The sequence below is a fragment of the Neodiprion pinetum genome, chromosome 1, assembly GCF_021155775.2.
Source record: "Neodiprion pinetum isolate iyNeoPine1 chromosome 1, iyNeoPine1.2, whole genome shotgun sequence".
NCBI lineage: Eukaryota > Metazoa > Arthropoda > Insecta > Hymenoptera > Diprionidae > Neodiprion > Neodiprion pinetum.
In genome coordinates, this window is record NC_060232.1 from 29,184,758 (window position 1) to 29,201,829 (window position 17,072).

At 38.7% G+C, this 17,072-nt stretch overlaps 1 protein-coding gene and 1 long non-coding RNA gene across 7 annotated transcripts; one reads left to right on the forward strand and one right to left on the reverse strand.

Moving 5' to 3' along the window:
* Positions 1–254: 254 nt before the first annotated feature.
* On the reverse strand, positions 255–2,164 carry LOC124214019 (uncharacterized). The gene is made up of 3 exons (XR_006882048.2): positions 1,615–2,164; positions 958–1,142; positions 255–845 (listed from the first exon to the last, which is right to left on the reverse strand). It is a non-coding gene; the product is annotated as an uncharacterized lncRNA (long non-coding RNA).
* Positions 2,062–16,641, forward strand: LOC124213922 (uncharacterized MFS-type transporter C09D4.1). 6 transcript variants are annotated; one of them, XM_046615736.2, is made up of 10 exons: positions 2,062–2,145; positions 5,207–5,399; positions 5,713–5,760; positions 6,623–6,844; positions 8,792–9,016; positions 11,776–11,917; positions 12,104–12,309; positions 12,438–12,541; positions 12,629–12,739; positions 12,886–16,641. In XM_046615736.2, exons 2-10 carry the CDS (start codon positions 5,340–5,342, stop codon positions 13,145–13,147), a joined length of 1,380 nt encoding a protein of 459 aa, XP_046471692.1. In that variant the 5' UTR covers positions 2,062–2,145; positions 5,207–5,339; the 3' UTR covers positions 13,148–16,641. The 6 variants fall into 6 exon arrangements, with proteins under 6 accessions (XP_046471692.1, XP_046471701.1, XP_046471673.1 ...); XM_046615745.2 differs by having other exon boundaries at positions 2,094–2,145; positions 5,243–5,399; XM_046615717.2 differs by lacking the exon at positions 2,062–2,145 and adding an exon at positions 2,932–3,149.
* The last annotated feature ends 431 nt before the right edge of the window (positions 16,642–17,072 follow it).

Below are 17,072 nucleotides of genomic sequence, written 5' to 3' on the forward strand. Positions count from 1 at the left end.
CATTCAAAAGCAACGACGCAATTCGCAATTGTTCACGGGATTGCGAAACCTTCAAATACATGCTAATTTATGCTAAAGATTTGGAACATCTCTGACGTGATTCGAGTCTGCTTGCTAGATTATTAGTCACTTTCTGCTTAAGAAAGCTGACAGAGTAAAAATCCAGAGGGCTAAAATTACTTGCATTTTTCACAAGTCTCTTTCGTGCTTTTGGTAAGATTTTTTTTAATAATTCCACTCCCACAAACGGCCACGTTAGGTATCACACATAACTTATTTATATAATTATTCATTACTGAATCGGCAAATAAAATTCTAACAAACAAAACTAAAAGAAATCGGTAGGTGTATCAATTTCAATCAGTCTGTGAAGAAGTATTCATTCCATATCTGGTTGAAAAATCTATGTATATACCTAATGACAATGACTCGTTACGCGAATTTTATACTAATTCGCCTACTTTTTTTTTGTATCGGATTTTAAGCGGCGTATTTATAAGTACAAATATCGACAGTTAAATATAACCATATCAGAAACCAAAACTCCTTCACGAAGTTTTATACTCATTTTGCAACTTTGCAAGTCAAAATAACGCGATTCAAACAAAAATTCTTATCTATACCAATCGTGAGCATTTGGCACATCGAAACACTTGATATTAACTATAAATTAGAGTCTTAAGATAAGTAAAGTACCATTTGTAACTCTTCGTGATTCACATCGATAAGTTTTTGGCAGACGTAATAAAAATTGGTTCCAACGTATCCAAGCACCCAGCTGACAATAAGACCTTCGTGTGATCATTTACTGGCCCCTTCTTGTCACTAATCCCATGGTCAGTACGCTAGGTGTAAAACAAATTTAGCCGATTGTTTCACGATTTGTAACACACAATGACATTGCGCGTTACACTAAACGATATTTACTCAATAATCGTGCCATACTATCATACGTACTTCACAAAAGATTATCGCGGCTCTTATCAGGGCCACATCCTGGAAACAATCGTTCAACCTCAGGCTGGAGCGTTAAGAGTCATAAAAGTGGTAAACCCTGTACCTTGAAGGGCATACAAATCAGTGAACTTCCAGTACAGTCGATACGAACTTCATTGCCCGGCCTTTTAGATGCCTGGGTCCATCTAAACTGGTCAAATATTTATAATGTTGTTGAGGTTGAGTTTGTCGATAGAAACAATTATCAACACAAGACTATTAATAGCCTTACATCTACGTAGGTACCCACTATTACGTTGCACTGACAGTCTTACTACGAAAAGACACTAACTATATTAAGACAGTGTTTCGAAATGTGAGTATTATGAAAATCAATTTGCATCCCAGGCGTGCGAATACAAAGTTCCAAACATCGTTCGATTCATATAGAAGAGTGAATTGAAGTGAAAAATTGACACTTTCAATAATACAGATCGCAGTAGACGAATCAAATTTTAGGCCTGCCTAAAATAATGGTACGATAAGTAGGATTGGGAGAGACCCGGATGAGATGGACATTTGTGTAGTTTCGGGAATCTCGCCGTTCGATAGTCGCGATCTGCAACCTCGTCGTCAGCAAGATGTGCAATATGGCTAAAAATAAGGAAACTATTTCACCTGGGTCTCTCTTGTTTAATATATCCTATCCCGGATAACTTCTTCACTACTTGTTCCAACCGAGGACTCTCGTCGGATTGAGAAAAGAATTGCTTGTGTCCATTCATTCACTTCATACACGTATCGTCGTTTCGTATTCGAATACACACAATCTTCACAGCTACATTTCAGTTCGCAAAGTGGGGGCCAATGTCGATTGTCAGCAAATAACACCACCTCATATCACGTATACTTAAGATTGTGCATGCCTCATTCTCATTAATGGACACACACGCGCTCAGACACGGCACGGCGTAAGAAATCGGGCTAGCACGCAAACGTTTCTCGCTCGAATCAAAGCCGGCAAGTGACGACACGTGACAAGTTATATCGCCATAAGTTTTGCGCAGAAGCAATGAACCAGCCGCGTTTCGACGCGCGGCTGTTCTAGACTTTCGATTCAACTTTGGTTTCAGTTGGTGCCCATCGTCCAACGGGCTCGGGTCTTGCTTTGCGTTGGGTAAAGGGGAAGGAAAAGAAATACATAAAAAGGTACCAAACAAGTATAACTGTAAAGGCGAAAAAACACGACAGGAGTAATGAGACGCTTCAGCCGATGAGTGGGACGCAGTATTATATTTGAAACAAGACAATCCCACGTTACATCGGTGTATCCCTACTCACGTTCAAGTGCAGGGCCACCTTTGATTCGAACATTTTTTTATTTTATTTCTATTTTTGTTTTTAATAAATAAGAACTGTACACGCTGACCGAATAAATTACTGTTATTTCTGATCGTGAGCAAACAGCCAATGGATCAGACCTTGTAAATGTATATTCAGATACACGTAATAAACGACGACGAATAGTTGACGAGTCAACGAGGATACGAACGAGTAGACTGCTTGTTAGAATGGAGAGATAATTCTTGGTTATCGATCGATAATTAACACCTCGGATTGCCGCTTCAACGAGACCCTTCGGAAGTTACTCGCCGCAATTCTGCACGTTACCTAGGAATCGTGACTACGTTACGAACAGGAATCCACAAGACGAATTGCGCTTTTGACAATAGTTTAAATATTTTACAATTCAATGTTACGAGTATTGAGCTACCTAGTGCTGGGAAAATTTGATTGTCAGGAATTGACTGTACAAACATTTTACTCGACGAAATTCATGTGGACATATCTGTAAGTGGAATTGGAATCACTCGGAGGAATACCTTTGGCGAATATATTATTAGAACATTGAGTACTTTCGGATCGTTTTTAAAGCCGAACAGAGTTGCCGTCAGGTGTTTACATACTAAGAAGAATTGATGAGAAATATTGAAATGATGCTACGCAATTGATAGATTTTAACTTCGATCCACTAAGAGAATTTGAATCACTTTCTACTTGGAACTACGAATGATTCTCTAGCTGAGATTGAACGAATTTGAAGAAATTCACCAAAGAATCCTCATATTATATCGCGGCGACAAGTTATCAACGAACAACAATTTCCCGACAAGGAGCCTGTTGCGTTTCAGAAGCAGAAGACAGAGCTGGTCGTAAGTATGATGTATCGATCAATTGTGTTGCGAAGTTCTGTCGCTCGTCTGTTCTGATCTGTTCACGGTGAATTAGCCCATCAAGAAGCAATAAATCCAATGCATCATTATTGGCGATATCACTAGTATAGCATCATATTATTATAGCATTAATGGTCTGGTCAACTAGTCTTGAGGTTTAGCGTCGAGTACGATAAGATTTGGTACATTTTGGACATTCAAGTGTTATCGACTTCGACTATCGAGTGTTAAAAAAAATTGGTTCAAGTCCAGGCTCGTCGTCAGCCTTAATATTCCACACGCCTCGTGTTATTGTAACCGCATACTATTTTACACCAAGCAATAAAGCGATATCAAATCGATTGAAGAAAATTCCATTGAATACTTATCTCAGCTGTGGTAGTCTGCAACAATTTGTCAATAATACGGGTACAATATACAGCTATTCGCGTTCTCTTGCGTGCAACGAAAAATTGATGAGAATAGTTTTACACAGACGGTATTAACGGTATTACAGCACTATTATGCAGCCCCCTTTCTGTTATTAGTTTATATTCACCTGCTCTGACCGTCGTTAAAATTTTCCACGATATCAATCACCCAGTTATTCACCTATAACGGTCAACGTTGAGGCATAAATTAGACGTGACAGAAAATTCAAGCACGTTCGCGTCGTTGCGATTTTTCAAACGGATTTAGATTTAATTGTAAAATAAATGATGATTATTAATCATTCAAAAAAATTCAGACTCACGCACATTCTTAACGGTCTGGCAGACACATTTATGCAGAAGTTTATCAGCTATTTGTAAGCACTATTTTACTATTCTTATGTAACGAACTTTTCTGACGTGAGCCTTCAATGCTCATCTTAAATCTGACCGTAGTCTCAAAGTTAACAGGAAACCTGGTGTAAATGGATAATTGACATGGTTGTGAACTGGCTTGGAATCGCGAGAAATAAAACTGTGCTATTAGTTAGGTCGCCGTACGTTCATATCGAAACTCTAATCGCCGCTGAGCGTAGTTATAAGGAGTACGACTAAAAATGAAAAATACATATAATGATATAATAATCGGAAAACCTGAACAGTTATGTCAATAAACTGTGCTAATATAGAATCAAATGGCAGGCACTCATAGACAGTTCTTATTGTCGCAAGACGGTCTCGAGACAGCTCTGAACTCGTCTTAATCAATGTTGAGCTTTCCGGAATACGGTCGTGAGAATATTAACTACAGGCAATGAATCTACGTTATTATTTAAATGTTAAATATACGGCTTGCACTCGGGTAACATATTATTTCAATTATATTTCCCAGCCTATTGCGGCATAGTTCGTTTCTTAAGATAATATAACATCACGAAGGGCAGATAATTGCTAGTTATCTTTATTCTGAAACAGAGCATTGAAGAAGGTGTGGATAATCTTGTAATAATAAAAGAAAAAACAAAGAAAAACATTTACGGCCAGACAGACTTTCCTACAACTATTACTGATATCCACAACATGTTATTTGTTATTATCGTAGCTACAGAAAATCAAATACGTATGGTTGTCTGAAATGCTTTTGATAAATTCACGAAACATTGACTCTCTGGGAGCAAACAAACTATGGGGAGATACGATCTAATTGGCATGTTCTAGCCCTCTTGTGAAATAACGAGGTCTTTATCTTTACGTATGCTAATGCCCCAGGTGATGTTTCAGAAAACACATATAAACTCGAGTAGCAGTTGACAGAACTCGCGAATACAGACGACAGTTTAGCGAGTCTAAGTTAAATGAACACAACTAAATAACGAAGGATTTGTTGCATTTGAAATTTTCTGAACTTTTCAGAAGGCAGTACCGGAAACAAATTAGACAAATGTTATAATTACACTTTGAATTTTGTTACAAATGTTAAAATTACCCTTTGAATTTTGTTTCAACACTGAAGAGAAAGCGAGAGAAACGAGACTTTTCAATTGATAACGGCATTCACCGATACACGAAATATTTTATACGGGGTAAAAGGCTTACAGCTTTGAGTCTTGATCTTCTCTTTGGCAGGTAATTCTCGGTATTAAAAAGAAACCGGTTCCTCAGGCATCATTGACTGTGAGTTTACCACTGCCGGAAACTGGACCAACAATCGTGTGCACCCAGCACTTCTGGGTTCGCTTTTGGCACTTCGGACTCCGACATGTCGAAAACTAGTGTCGACTACTTCAAATCGGTGGAAAGTGGTGTGCAGCTGACAGAGGTGAGAGAAAAATACTTTATAATTTATATCATTAAATTTTTGTAACTGTGCAAAAGGTTTTATATTCATAGACATCTTGGTTTCAAGCGACTCTCCAAACTTTCATCGATAAGTCCAGCCATTCGGTATACATATTGAATATATATAGGTATATTTGCGCAAAAATTTTAGTCATTTAAAGTAACTAGGGGAAAAAAATTATCGATGAAAATTCAACCCTGAATCCAGTACAGTGTAAAATGAGGGCAAAGAAGTTGTTTTTTTCTATTTAATTTTTAATTTCTTTGTTTGTTTTTTTTTCTCTTTGCACAAGGGCGTCATTAGGAACCCGCAGAAGTACACCGCACTTGGACTGCTCGGCGTAAATACATTTTCCGTTTTAATTACATCTAGATTCAAAGCTTCCTTCCTACTTGCTGCTTGTTTCAAGTATCATACGAAAATATGTTCTCACTAACTTTTACTCATTCCTGTAAATGCAGAGCGAATAATTGTGTCCACTTAAAAAAATTAAGACTCGAGTCATGGAAACCGGGTTTATTGCAAGCTAATAATACTAACGCACTTGTCTCTGCTTTCTTGTATCAAATAATGGGCGAAATGATTAATACACAGATATGCGATAACCACTACGATTGTGCGAGCCTTACTAGTTGACATTAATGATCACCGAATAAAAAGCATAGTATTCGAAACATCCGTATTACGTTTACAATTAACATTCCTCCGGACTCGGGAAAACCGATTGATTCACAAACTACGTCATAGAACAGGTAAAGTTTCCACCGGCGAAGACGTTGCAATAACTTTGTAGGCATGATGTTAGTTACATCACGTTTCACGTCCATCCTCGTTTACGAAGCGAAGCAAACGAGGATGGATGAGCCCTAATGAATGAGGAAAGTAACGCCGCGTTTATGGAACGAAATCAACGCTGGTTGTTGCAAGCTCACCTTTACGCAGATTAACAGATCGTCAGTATTGCAGGTAGCGGAAAAACTGGAGGGAAAATATCACGAGACTGCATTCGCGAACAACCGTTACGTAATATTTCGAGTATTTTCCTCCAAGTTTTTCCGCGAAAACTGCAGCTTTTGCATAAAGCTCTCGGGATTTTAGAATATTTGCGATATTCATTGCGTAAAGAGCGGAACGATGCGTTGGCAGATGGCGCCATGGCTTGTAGTGATTTTAACTAGCTGACTTTCATTAAAAAACTTTAGCCCCCCGAGACGAAGTTGTACAAAAAACGATGGGCGATTCTGGGGATCTTCGTTTTCTACAGCGCCAGCAATGCGATGCAATGGATCCAGTACAGTATAATCGCCAACATCGTGATGAAGTATTACGACGTGACAGACGAGGCCGTCAACTGGACCAGTTTGATTTACATGGTCCTCTACATCCCATTCATATTTCCCGCCAGCTACCTCTTGGATAAATTGGTGAGTGTACAGGATTCATTGTCGAATCATTGTTAATCTAGAGATTATCGTTGTTAAGTAGATTCTCTGCTGCAATCCTTCACCGGATGTAAAATACAAACAAACCAAGATTAAAAATGCAACGATGAATCGTGAAGGCGCAGCTCGGTTGTTGGCCTTATGATTTTCTTCATTAAGAACTAGGAGGGGTTTATTACCGAGGCACGGCAATTCACTGATTCTGTACCAATAGTTGCTGCGTATACGAGAAATACGGACGGTGAGAAAATGGGTTGATTCAACATCTCGACTTGGTAATAATCTAGCATCGGCACATAGTGTTGGATTACGCTTGACACTTACCTCAGCCGAGTGACAAGAGCCGTCAGAATTATAAACACATTTTTAAAACTTTCCACTCATTTGTAGTCTCATCGGTACATAAAAAATAAATGATACACTTTATAGTGTATCTTGACTGAGGTCAAAGCAGGAAAAAGTAAATCTCCTACGTCTAATTCTTCTGCGTAATAGATCGGTATCAACGAATTTCGAAACATCGAGCGCCGACAGAAAATCTACTCTTCTCAAACTCGGCGCATGACAGCTTTTGTTTGACGTATAAATTATGCTTATTTAATCGATTTCCTTATGTTCTCACAAAGGCGTATGCGTGGAGTTTGTCACCGTATGTAAAAGTGATTGTAATGCATGTTTTACTACGCATCTAAAGAGGTGTTACACTCATTCCGTCAACATTCTGGGGTAAAAGCTAATCATTTCAAAACAGAAAAACCGGTCAAGTTCCATTGCGTGTAACAAACGTACGAACCCGAACTTTGTCTACGAGTAAAGTTGTGCTAAATTTTTCACATACTCATCGTCAGTAGCAACTACTGATCAGTTATATTAGCCTATTTATATAGTCTTAAATTAGCCCGGAGCGTGCGCTAATCAATTGCTGGTTCTAGTACTGTGAAATGTTGCAGCATTGAGATAAAGTTGTTTGCGAATACTTTATTTTATTGCAAGATGCAATTGCTGGGGTATAAAATTTGTAATCCCGCTTCTGCAGTTTTGAGTCGCGAAAGTTTCACAATCATTCTCCTCACCTGATATTCAGATTTACGGGCCGTATTCTACAGGACTTGTAGAATAATTATACCGATGAAACATACGTGATAAGCTGGAATTTATGTCTTGAAGAGGCTCGAAAAAATTCAAATAAATCATACACGCTACTGTTCTTTTAAGTTTGTTCCACATGGAAACTTGATTGAAAATCAATCATGATCAATAAATATTAATTAGCAAGTATTTAACGCCCGTATAATGATTCGCTCCATTATGATAGGAACTCATTGTTATTTATTGTTCCAAGATATTGTACGCAGCATTGGTAATTCCCGGTAATGCAATTTCAAACCGGATATACCTTTATAATAGATAAAAGCTATCGTCACTCTGCGTGCTATGTTGGATTATTATACCACCGATTAAACTAGCGACTTGATAACCGTAGCAAACTGCTAAATGTGCTTAAAATTGCCAAGGCTTCGGTCTAGAGCAACCGTACAACTGACCGGTACAAAGCTTAGAACGCTGTTATTGATGAAATTTTGCGGTTCGTTCCAGCACGATTAATTTCGAGTATTAAAAATGTCTAAATATTCTATTCAAATGTAGCGGTGCGTTTCGCCAGGCAAAAGACAGAGTAAATATTTCTAGTCATTCCGTACCTGCTGGAAATACGCGCGTCAAAACTGCATTTGCAAAAAAGTATCTTTCAAAATTGCTAGTAGAAACTGTTCGCAAGTTGACCGCAAAAATTGTAATTCACAGTCCGACAAAGCCGCGGAGAATTTGCCGCTATTCGAAGGGTCATAAAATTTAACCCTCTTTATTCGAATCAAGCGACGACCCAAAATAATCTTCTATTTTTCACAATTCACGCGTTATACGTTACAGGGTCTACGCGTAGCCGTGATCATCGGTGCTATTGGCACTGCGACCGGGGCATGGATAAAAGTATTCAGCGTTGCCCCGGACAGATTCTTGGTGACTTTCCTGGGTCACTCCGTCGTCGCGCTGAGTCAAGTATTCGTCTTATCTGTGCCTTCTCGCCTCGCCGCCGTCTGGTTTGATCCCGACCAAGTGAGCAGCGCTTGCAGCATCGGCGTGTTCGGCAACCAGGTGAGTCAATCGTCCGAGTCCGAATAACGAAGTTGGCAAATTTCCCAGTCCCCTGGCCTTCTGGAATTAAGTATCAAAATTATCGCTCCTCCTTGACACACGGACCTTCGTGTGTTCTTTGGTGTTTTTTCTTTTTTTCTTCCTTTCTTTTTTCCTCATCTTCGTCCGAAGGGTGGTCTCGGTGACCACACACGATAGACCTCGTGCGCCTGTGAGCGCAGCGTTCGAAGCTACGACCTCCGAGGTCCGTCCTGCCCACGCTGACCGGTTGACCACCGAGTTTATAGCCGGACAACGTTTAAGTTATATTAGCCCTCGTCGGACGTGCAGCTAGAATCATAAACGATGCAATGTAATTATATGGGAAAATCTGTGAGCTCGGGGACCCACGGAATCTATACGCTTATCGCGAGGGGTCCGCCGCCCCGTGTGCACTACCGTTTATACGTTTATACGTTTATACGTTTATACGTTTATACGTGTGGACGCATGTGTTATACCCACAACGTGATTGCGTTATACGCCTAATGTAAGAGCGTGCATTTGAGGGAACGTATAGGGCCATAAACGATCGTTTGCGATGCGAGCTTAAACGGCGCGGTGCATGGTATATTAACATTACCTCCAATTTAAACTGCATTCGATTATTTCATTGAAATTTATCATTGCCCTCGCATAATATTTGCACACGCCGTGATGTCTGTTTCAAGTAGTTCCGCGATCATGCACTGATAAAGGTTTACCTGGTGTAAATTACCGATTCTATACACCTAAGCTACGATACGCGTGTAGCCGACAATCGAAATAATCTGCCGTATTGTTGCTAAGATAAATGTTTTCGAGGCTATAGTTATACCGGATTATAGTTAAATTTTCCATTCGGGAAATTGGGAAATTCAATTCCCCGCGGTCCGTGCATTACCAGCTTGATTATTTTTCATCGATCTGGTAAATGTTCCCAGGGTTGATTGGCGCAGCTGTTATAATTTAATAGCTGACCAAAAGCGTCGAACCCTGGGTCAGATAAAATCTCAGGAAACGTTCTAACTATCTTCTGCTTCTAATCTGCACGGAACTAACGGACTACCTAACCGAGAGAACCGCGGTCTCATCCGTGGGAATATTCCACTCCAAATATTGCTCTTCCAACGAACGCCACGAAGGTTAAACTTTACCAACACGGGGTGCCGATGGTTCAGGGAACATTCCTGCCTCGGTTGGCGTTTGCTGACCTATGACGTCATGTAACCTCCATTACGTCGTACTAAATTATGACAAATTTAACCGCCAAAGAAATTCGAAGGGTACACATCGTAACATGTGTACACTAAGTCACGATTATTCCCCTGATAAGCTCGAGATTAGGATTATCTCCGAACTGTTACGGCAAGTGGAACGATTAGCCACGTGTCTTAACGGCGTCTTGTGAACGTCCGAGTAGCCTAGAAACGTGGAGAGACTTTGAACGAAGCGCATGGTTACGGACGTTATGCATAAGGTCGCCTTGAACACCTGCTTGTGAATTTCGCGTTAATTAATCACTTAGCTTTGCATGATATTCCTGAGGAATGTACACGATGTCGAAGCATGTATTCGCATTCGCCAAAATAAGTGCTACTCTGAGCGTATGTGACCGGTGTCGTAGGAAGTTTGCAGAATGAGGGAGCTCAAGGTCCATTGAGGTAATCAGGATTGGGGGGGATACCCGTGGAGAGAGAAGCCCTCAAACCTGAAACCGTGTCTTCACTCACTCCGGGTGAGATTCAACCGATTGTTCGTATGACTCGAGCGTTTCATGGGTAATTGCATGTGCTGTTCGGTGATCTCGAGGTTGTGCTTGGGCAACGATTCGACTGAAATAACATGTTAATCCCGGTCGTTAGGTTCAACGAAAATTGCATTCGCTTCCTTTTACTTTTATTATGCCGAACTCTTGCCGGAACTTGACGCAGTCGTAATTTACACAGTGGTAAAAACAACGGACGATAAACACGATCGGTATAATCAGCGGTGAACAAACCAATTACGCCTTAGCGGACTTATATCCTCGTATATCATGCGGACAATTGAGCCCAGTGTGGTAGAGAGACTGAAGTACTTGGTACAAGGGTCGTTTAAGTAGGATATGAGTAGGTATAGCGGCGATTTTATTGCGCAACAGATGTGTACTTACCGGAGGACATAATGATCTCAAATGGTCTTCGGTTGGTTAATTTTATTCTTACTAATTTAATATTATACTATTTGGATAATGCGGGGACAGCTTTTTTTGCCTTGACAATTAGGCCTTTCCATCCACTGGCGAATGTATGTTGACAGAGAAATTTTAAAAACCCGTAACACGCCGAAGGGGAAAAAATTAGACCGCGTCAGCCATTTATCAGCCTTCGTGTCCAGGAAGAGCCAATTATCCTTGATATTGGGTTATTTGGTTTGTTGAAACGTCGGATTGTCGCAACAATTTGCATAACCAATTTCTACTGACAATTGAAAAATTATTCGTTGCGTGTTTATTAAAGATGAAACATCCTCGTTTTCACTTACAATATACCTGATACGCGAAACTGCCATGAATCCACCATTCGCTCGAAACCGTCGTAATCCAAGATACAGAACGGGGGGATGATATCCGGACGACGCACATCGACCATCCATTGTCCAGTTGAACCTGAAACAAAATGCTATACCAATACGTTAATAAAAATATCGAACATTCAAAATGTAAAATAAAAAAATAATTTCCTACCTCGGTTTTTTAGCTTGGCGTGGCCGTGGGCTTCTTGTTTCCGCCGATGTTAGTCAAAAACAGCGAAGACGTGACGGTCATTGGAGATGGTCTACAAACTATGTTCTACATCGTAGCTGCGATAACATCGGTTATCCTGGTCCTTATCCTGTTGTGTAAGTAAAAAATCGATTTTTTCCTTGTACAATAATCGAACGCTGCTCGCTGCTGAGCAACGCTTGTTTGCGTGATGTTCAATCTTGGGCACTTTTTTAACCATCCCGCGGCGGACACACGAAATTACGCTAAGTACTTGAGACGCAAGTTTCATATTATATAAAAAAATGTCTTTTCTCCAACAGTCTTCAAGGCTGAACCCCCCTTACCACCCAGCTCCGCTCAAGCTGTACAAAGGGAGGCTGAGACTTCGGAAAATTTCCTATTTTCTGTGAAAACTCTGCTGCTCAACAAGGGATACCTCCTGCTTCTCCTCAGTTACGCGATAAACGTCGGCATTTTCTACGCCCTGAGCACTCTTCTGAGTCAAATAATACTTCCATATTACCCAGTAAGTAATCAAACGACTAATAGAACCGACCTCGTAACAGCTAAAACACCACGTAACATTCAGAACTTCAGGTAGGTATACATGTTGTACCTACCTGATTTCAATCTATCAAATTTTTTTCATTGCAGGGCCATGAAACAGACGCGGGAAGAATTGGTCTCGTTATCGTTCTTGCCGGCATGTTGGGATCAGTTTTGTGCGGCGTAGTCCTGGACAAAACGCACAGATTCAAGTGAGTCTATTAATCGTTCGGTATGCTCGTCTTGTCATTAAATTCCTCTACGTACCCAATCATTACAAGCCCTATAAATCGTTACAGAGAAACGACACTCTGTGTGTACATATTCTCGTTCCTGGGAATGATGCTCTTCACATTCACATTGGATTCCGGTCACATATACGTCGTGTATCTCACTTCAGCCAGCTTGGGGTAAGATAAAAATACAACAATCATACGGCGAAGTATCATTTTGTGTACAGAAAAAGTTGGATTATGTTTTAATTTCTTACTTGATAACTTTTAACACAGCTTTATACACGCGTCACATTAACCCGGAATATTTAAAATCATTTTAGATTCTTCATGACCGGCTACTTGCCAGTGGGTTTCGAGTTCGCGACGGAATTAACGTACCCGGAACCGGAAGGTACGTCGGCGGGGCTTTTGAACGCTGCGACTCAAGTGCTCGGGATCTTATTCACGTTGCTTTACTCCCATCTCTTCACAATCTGGGGTATATTTTGGGCAAATATTGGTCTGTGCGTTACGTTAGGCTTCGGATGTCTCATGACCACTCTTATACCGAATGATCTTAGGAGGCAAAAGGCCAAACTCTGAATATAAGCTTCTTTCAGTCGTTAGTTTGAACGACGAAGGAGTGAAAACTTGACAAGATGTATCAGGTCCCAAGTTTTGTACCTCCGTACGAGAAGCTCGGAGCTCGAGTAATCTAAGGAACTTGTGATGTCGATGATAGAGTGGTTGATAGTAGCTTTACGCGTAATCCAGAGAACCCCTGGAAACATAAAACGGCCAATGAAATCCGAGGATTGTTAGTCAGTAGAACTATTGCACGGATTAAATTAGTATATCCAGATTAGAGAGATTACAGAGAGTATAAGTTATATTTTAAATATGAAGTACAGGTATTAGTCAATGTATAAAGTTACTAACGTCATCGTCAGTCATTACGCTCTGTAACGTGCAACTCGTTTACACGGCGAGAAGTATTACTTACCTTTCTCTCTAGCCAAAAAAAATTTTTAGTCATTACTTGTAACTGCTCGCGAGATATACCTTGTAAGAATATAAACTCTCGGCATTAAAGTTTCTACGTCGGTAAGTTCGTTGCTGTAGATTAGTATATATACTGTAGTTCTTTTTCCGTTTCTGGTTTTCTCCGTTTAACTATGTCACTTCATTATATCTGCTAGATGATACGTTGACCTACGAACTTCATAGATTTTTTGTTGACAGAAACGCGGAGAAAAGTAATGATTTCTACAAATTCCAGAAGAACATATAACTGTCAGGTATTAGTATTTCGATTTCACCCCATCAACGTATGATTTTAATTAAAAACTTTAGAGTATTATCGTTAATATTCACTTGTTGGGCAGTTAAAACTGCAGTAGGAATCATTACATCGATGCAAAACTGCAAACTTGAAATATGTTGTTAGATAGCAGTGTAACTAATACCTTCGGTTTGACTACTTTCTACTTCGTTTCGTTGAATACATATCCCCAAAAGTTGAAGTGTCAAAAATGGTTATCAAAGTCTGTTGCAAGCTTTGCACTCAAATTATTTTCAGAACAAATTCACAATTGCTGTCCTGTTTTTGGAAGTTGATAATGTTTATACCGGAATATTTTTTTCTGCTAGTAAAAATTCCGAAATAATCTGTACATTCATTTTCATATTATAGCACCGTAAATTGTCAAATCTTAACGAGTGGAACACGGTACAAAAGAATGGATTTTAATTTTCTGCCAAAATGGCGTCCTAGTTTCACAGCAGTGTTTCATCCACGTCGGACAGACTATTGAAATAATGATACAAGTTCGGTAATTATCTGATTGGATAGCACCGCGCAGACGTCCGATTAAACATGTACGATATGAGTTCTTTGCAAATTGTGATAAATAAGTGATTCACCGTCTCAAGCTTCAGAAGGGATCCCCCTAAAAGGAAGCTTTAGAAATTCTACTGATTGTTCAAATCGTTATCTCGTACAAGCATGTCAATTTTATTTAGACAGTCGATTACAGTGAACTCGGTCTCACCTTTGGAATGCGATAAAATTGACTGATAGCCAAGAGGTTAAGAGGAAGAGATTGAAAATATGAATCTGTACAAACCAGTTTCAGATAGCGGTTGGCATAATTTTTGGTTAATTTTTATTCTCACCAAAAAATTGACATGCTGGTACGCGCGATCGCCGATGAATCGCTTTCATCGAGAAAAATCAATTCGTATCTCAGGGTGATTGGCGATCCCCTCAAGTTGCATATAGCGATCGTAACACGTAGAAATTAAGAGATAACTAGCGTATACGCAAGTTTGTCTAATATATTCCATAAAGAGTTATACTATGTGCACCTGGGGGCCATAAATATTTATACTATAATCATATATTTATATTTTATATATCTGTGTGTTTTACCTTATCGTTAGATGTGTCAGAACGTAGGGTATACGAAAATATGCATATTGCAAAATCCAACGAAGTGATGGTATGCAATTAAGCAAACAATGTCGAACATTCAATTCAAGTCAATTTTATAGTGATATTAGCTCAGTCTAGTGACCCTGTAATATTATACGTAAATTTTCTTGTAAGTAAGACCTTACGAAAGTTGCTCCGTCTTTGTCAATCTGTTATACGTGTATATTTCCGAGTGCTTTGATATCCAAACAGGTGTGTAAATAGTGATATCGGTGATACGAATGAAAGTCTTATACATACATATTCTACAGAATAGATGATATTTTTTTAAGAATTGGTAAGAAAGTATCTCTTGTATAAGAATCTCTTCCGCACACGCAAAAACGTCTGCCAAAATATCTCAACCAAAGTGTTGAGCGAGATGGAGATGAGTTGCTGATTTCCACGAATTATTATTACTATTATTATTATTAATCTTTATCAATCTCCTAGTATTACGGTAATACCTTACAATTTATGAAGGACTAATCAAAGAGTTAATTAAATAATTTAAGCAAAGAAGTATTGTAGTTCAGAAATCCTTGTTCGTGTCGTGTTGCCAAATTGATGCGTAACTTTTACCTCTGAAACACAAGTATTTTATAATTTTATCTCGGTCATTCAACTTTTAGATTAAATCACTCTACATACCTAAAACCTATAATACTTACTTTATCGATCAAGAATTTTTCTCTTTTTTCAGAGTAAAAATTTATCGATTTTTTTATAAATTGTACATTTATCACAATATTTCCGATAGTACGATACTAATCGTGAAAACTATATAGACAATTTAATCTGTAAATTACCAGTCTGTTGAGCATGGAAACTCACAGCGAATGTAGTATAACGATGAAAAAAAAAACAGTGCAAAACTTGATAAAATGTATATATATATATATATATATATATATATATATATATATAATGTCATCGTCATTTATTGAAACACTCTTAAATTCTAAGATACATAAGCTAACTTAGATAAGCAATACATAAAGGATATTAAAAAATAAAAATAAAAATTAACAACTGCTAAGGGAATCACAAAATGGGCATCGTCTATATTTCTGTTATCTTCAGCCTAATCAGCGAAGATCATTTTGGGGTTCAAGGCACCACGGTCCTCGACCCTTACAAATGAGCATTTCACCACGAGAACATAATTAGCAAGACTATCATATGTATTTATACATGATTTAAAGAATGCACAAGATTCAGTCGTTCCATAGAGTGCCGCAGAACATTTACCAAGTATAATACTTGTGATTATAATATATAACTATACACGTATACATGGCGGTGCTAACAACCTTTGTAGGCTCCTCCAGAATAGAATATGTACCGTTAATCGAAAGTACCCCTGTATCATTAATATGATAGTCTACCAAGTTTAGTCTTAAATACTATTGTTGTTCATCTCACGCTGTATCCGATGATGAAAAACAAAACGTACGATGATTACAGTGCAAAGTACCATCGGTATTGATAACTTTCTCTTTTTTTTACGATCAACGAAATTTCTTATGAATTTGAAGACTTTGTGGACCAATCGTTCGACAAGAAAAAAAAAAAAAACAAAAAAACAAAAAAAGCACAAATGAAACCACGCAAAACGATAGCATCTTGACCGTGCGACCAAAAAAACAGACTATTCTATGCACGAGAAATGAAAGGATCGAGAAGAGTATGAAAATTGAATGGTAAATTATAGATATATTTATATAATGATGCTACTTCGGTAGATATAATTGCAATTGTCTTACGAAATTGTCATCGTGGCAAAATTGAGCTCAGTAAGAACATCGAGTACGAAATATTCACCGCGTGCGATTGATTATATTGTACAGAGTTCCGTTCGTAAGGGGGACTGTGTGCCTTTGTCAAAATTATTACATAAAATAAAATGTATATCGTATAATACGTATAACGTATATTCTATGCGGCTAAACGTAACACAAAACTTATGATACACGAGTAATTACTATTTTCTTTTTTTCATTTAATCATTACATTGCAATGACGGTTATTCATTTCATTATTATCGTGAGTCTG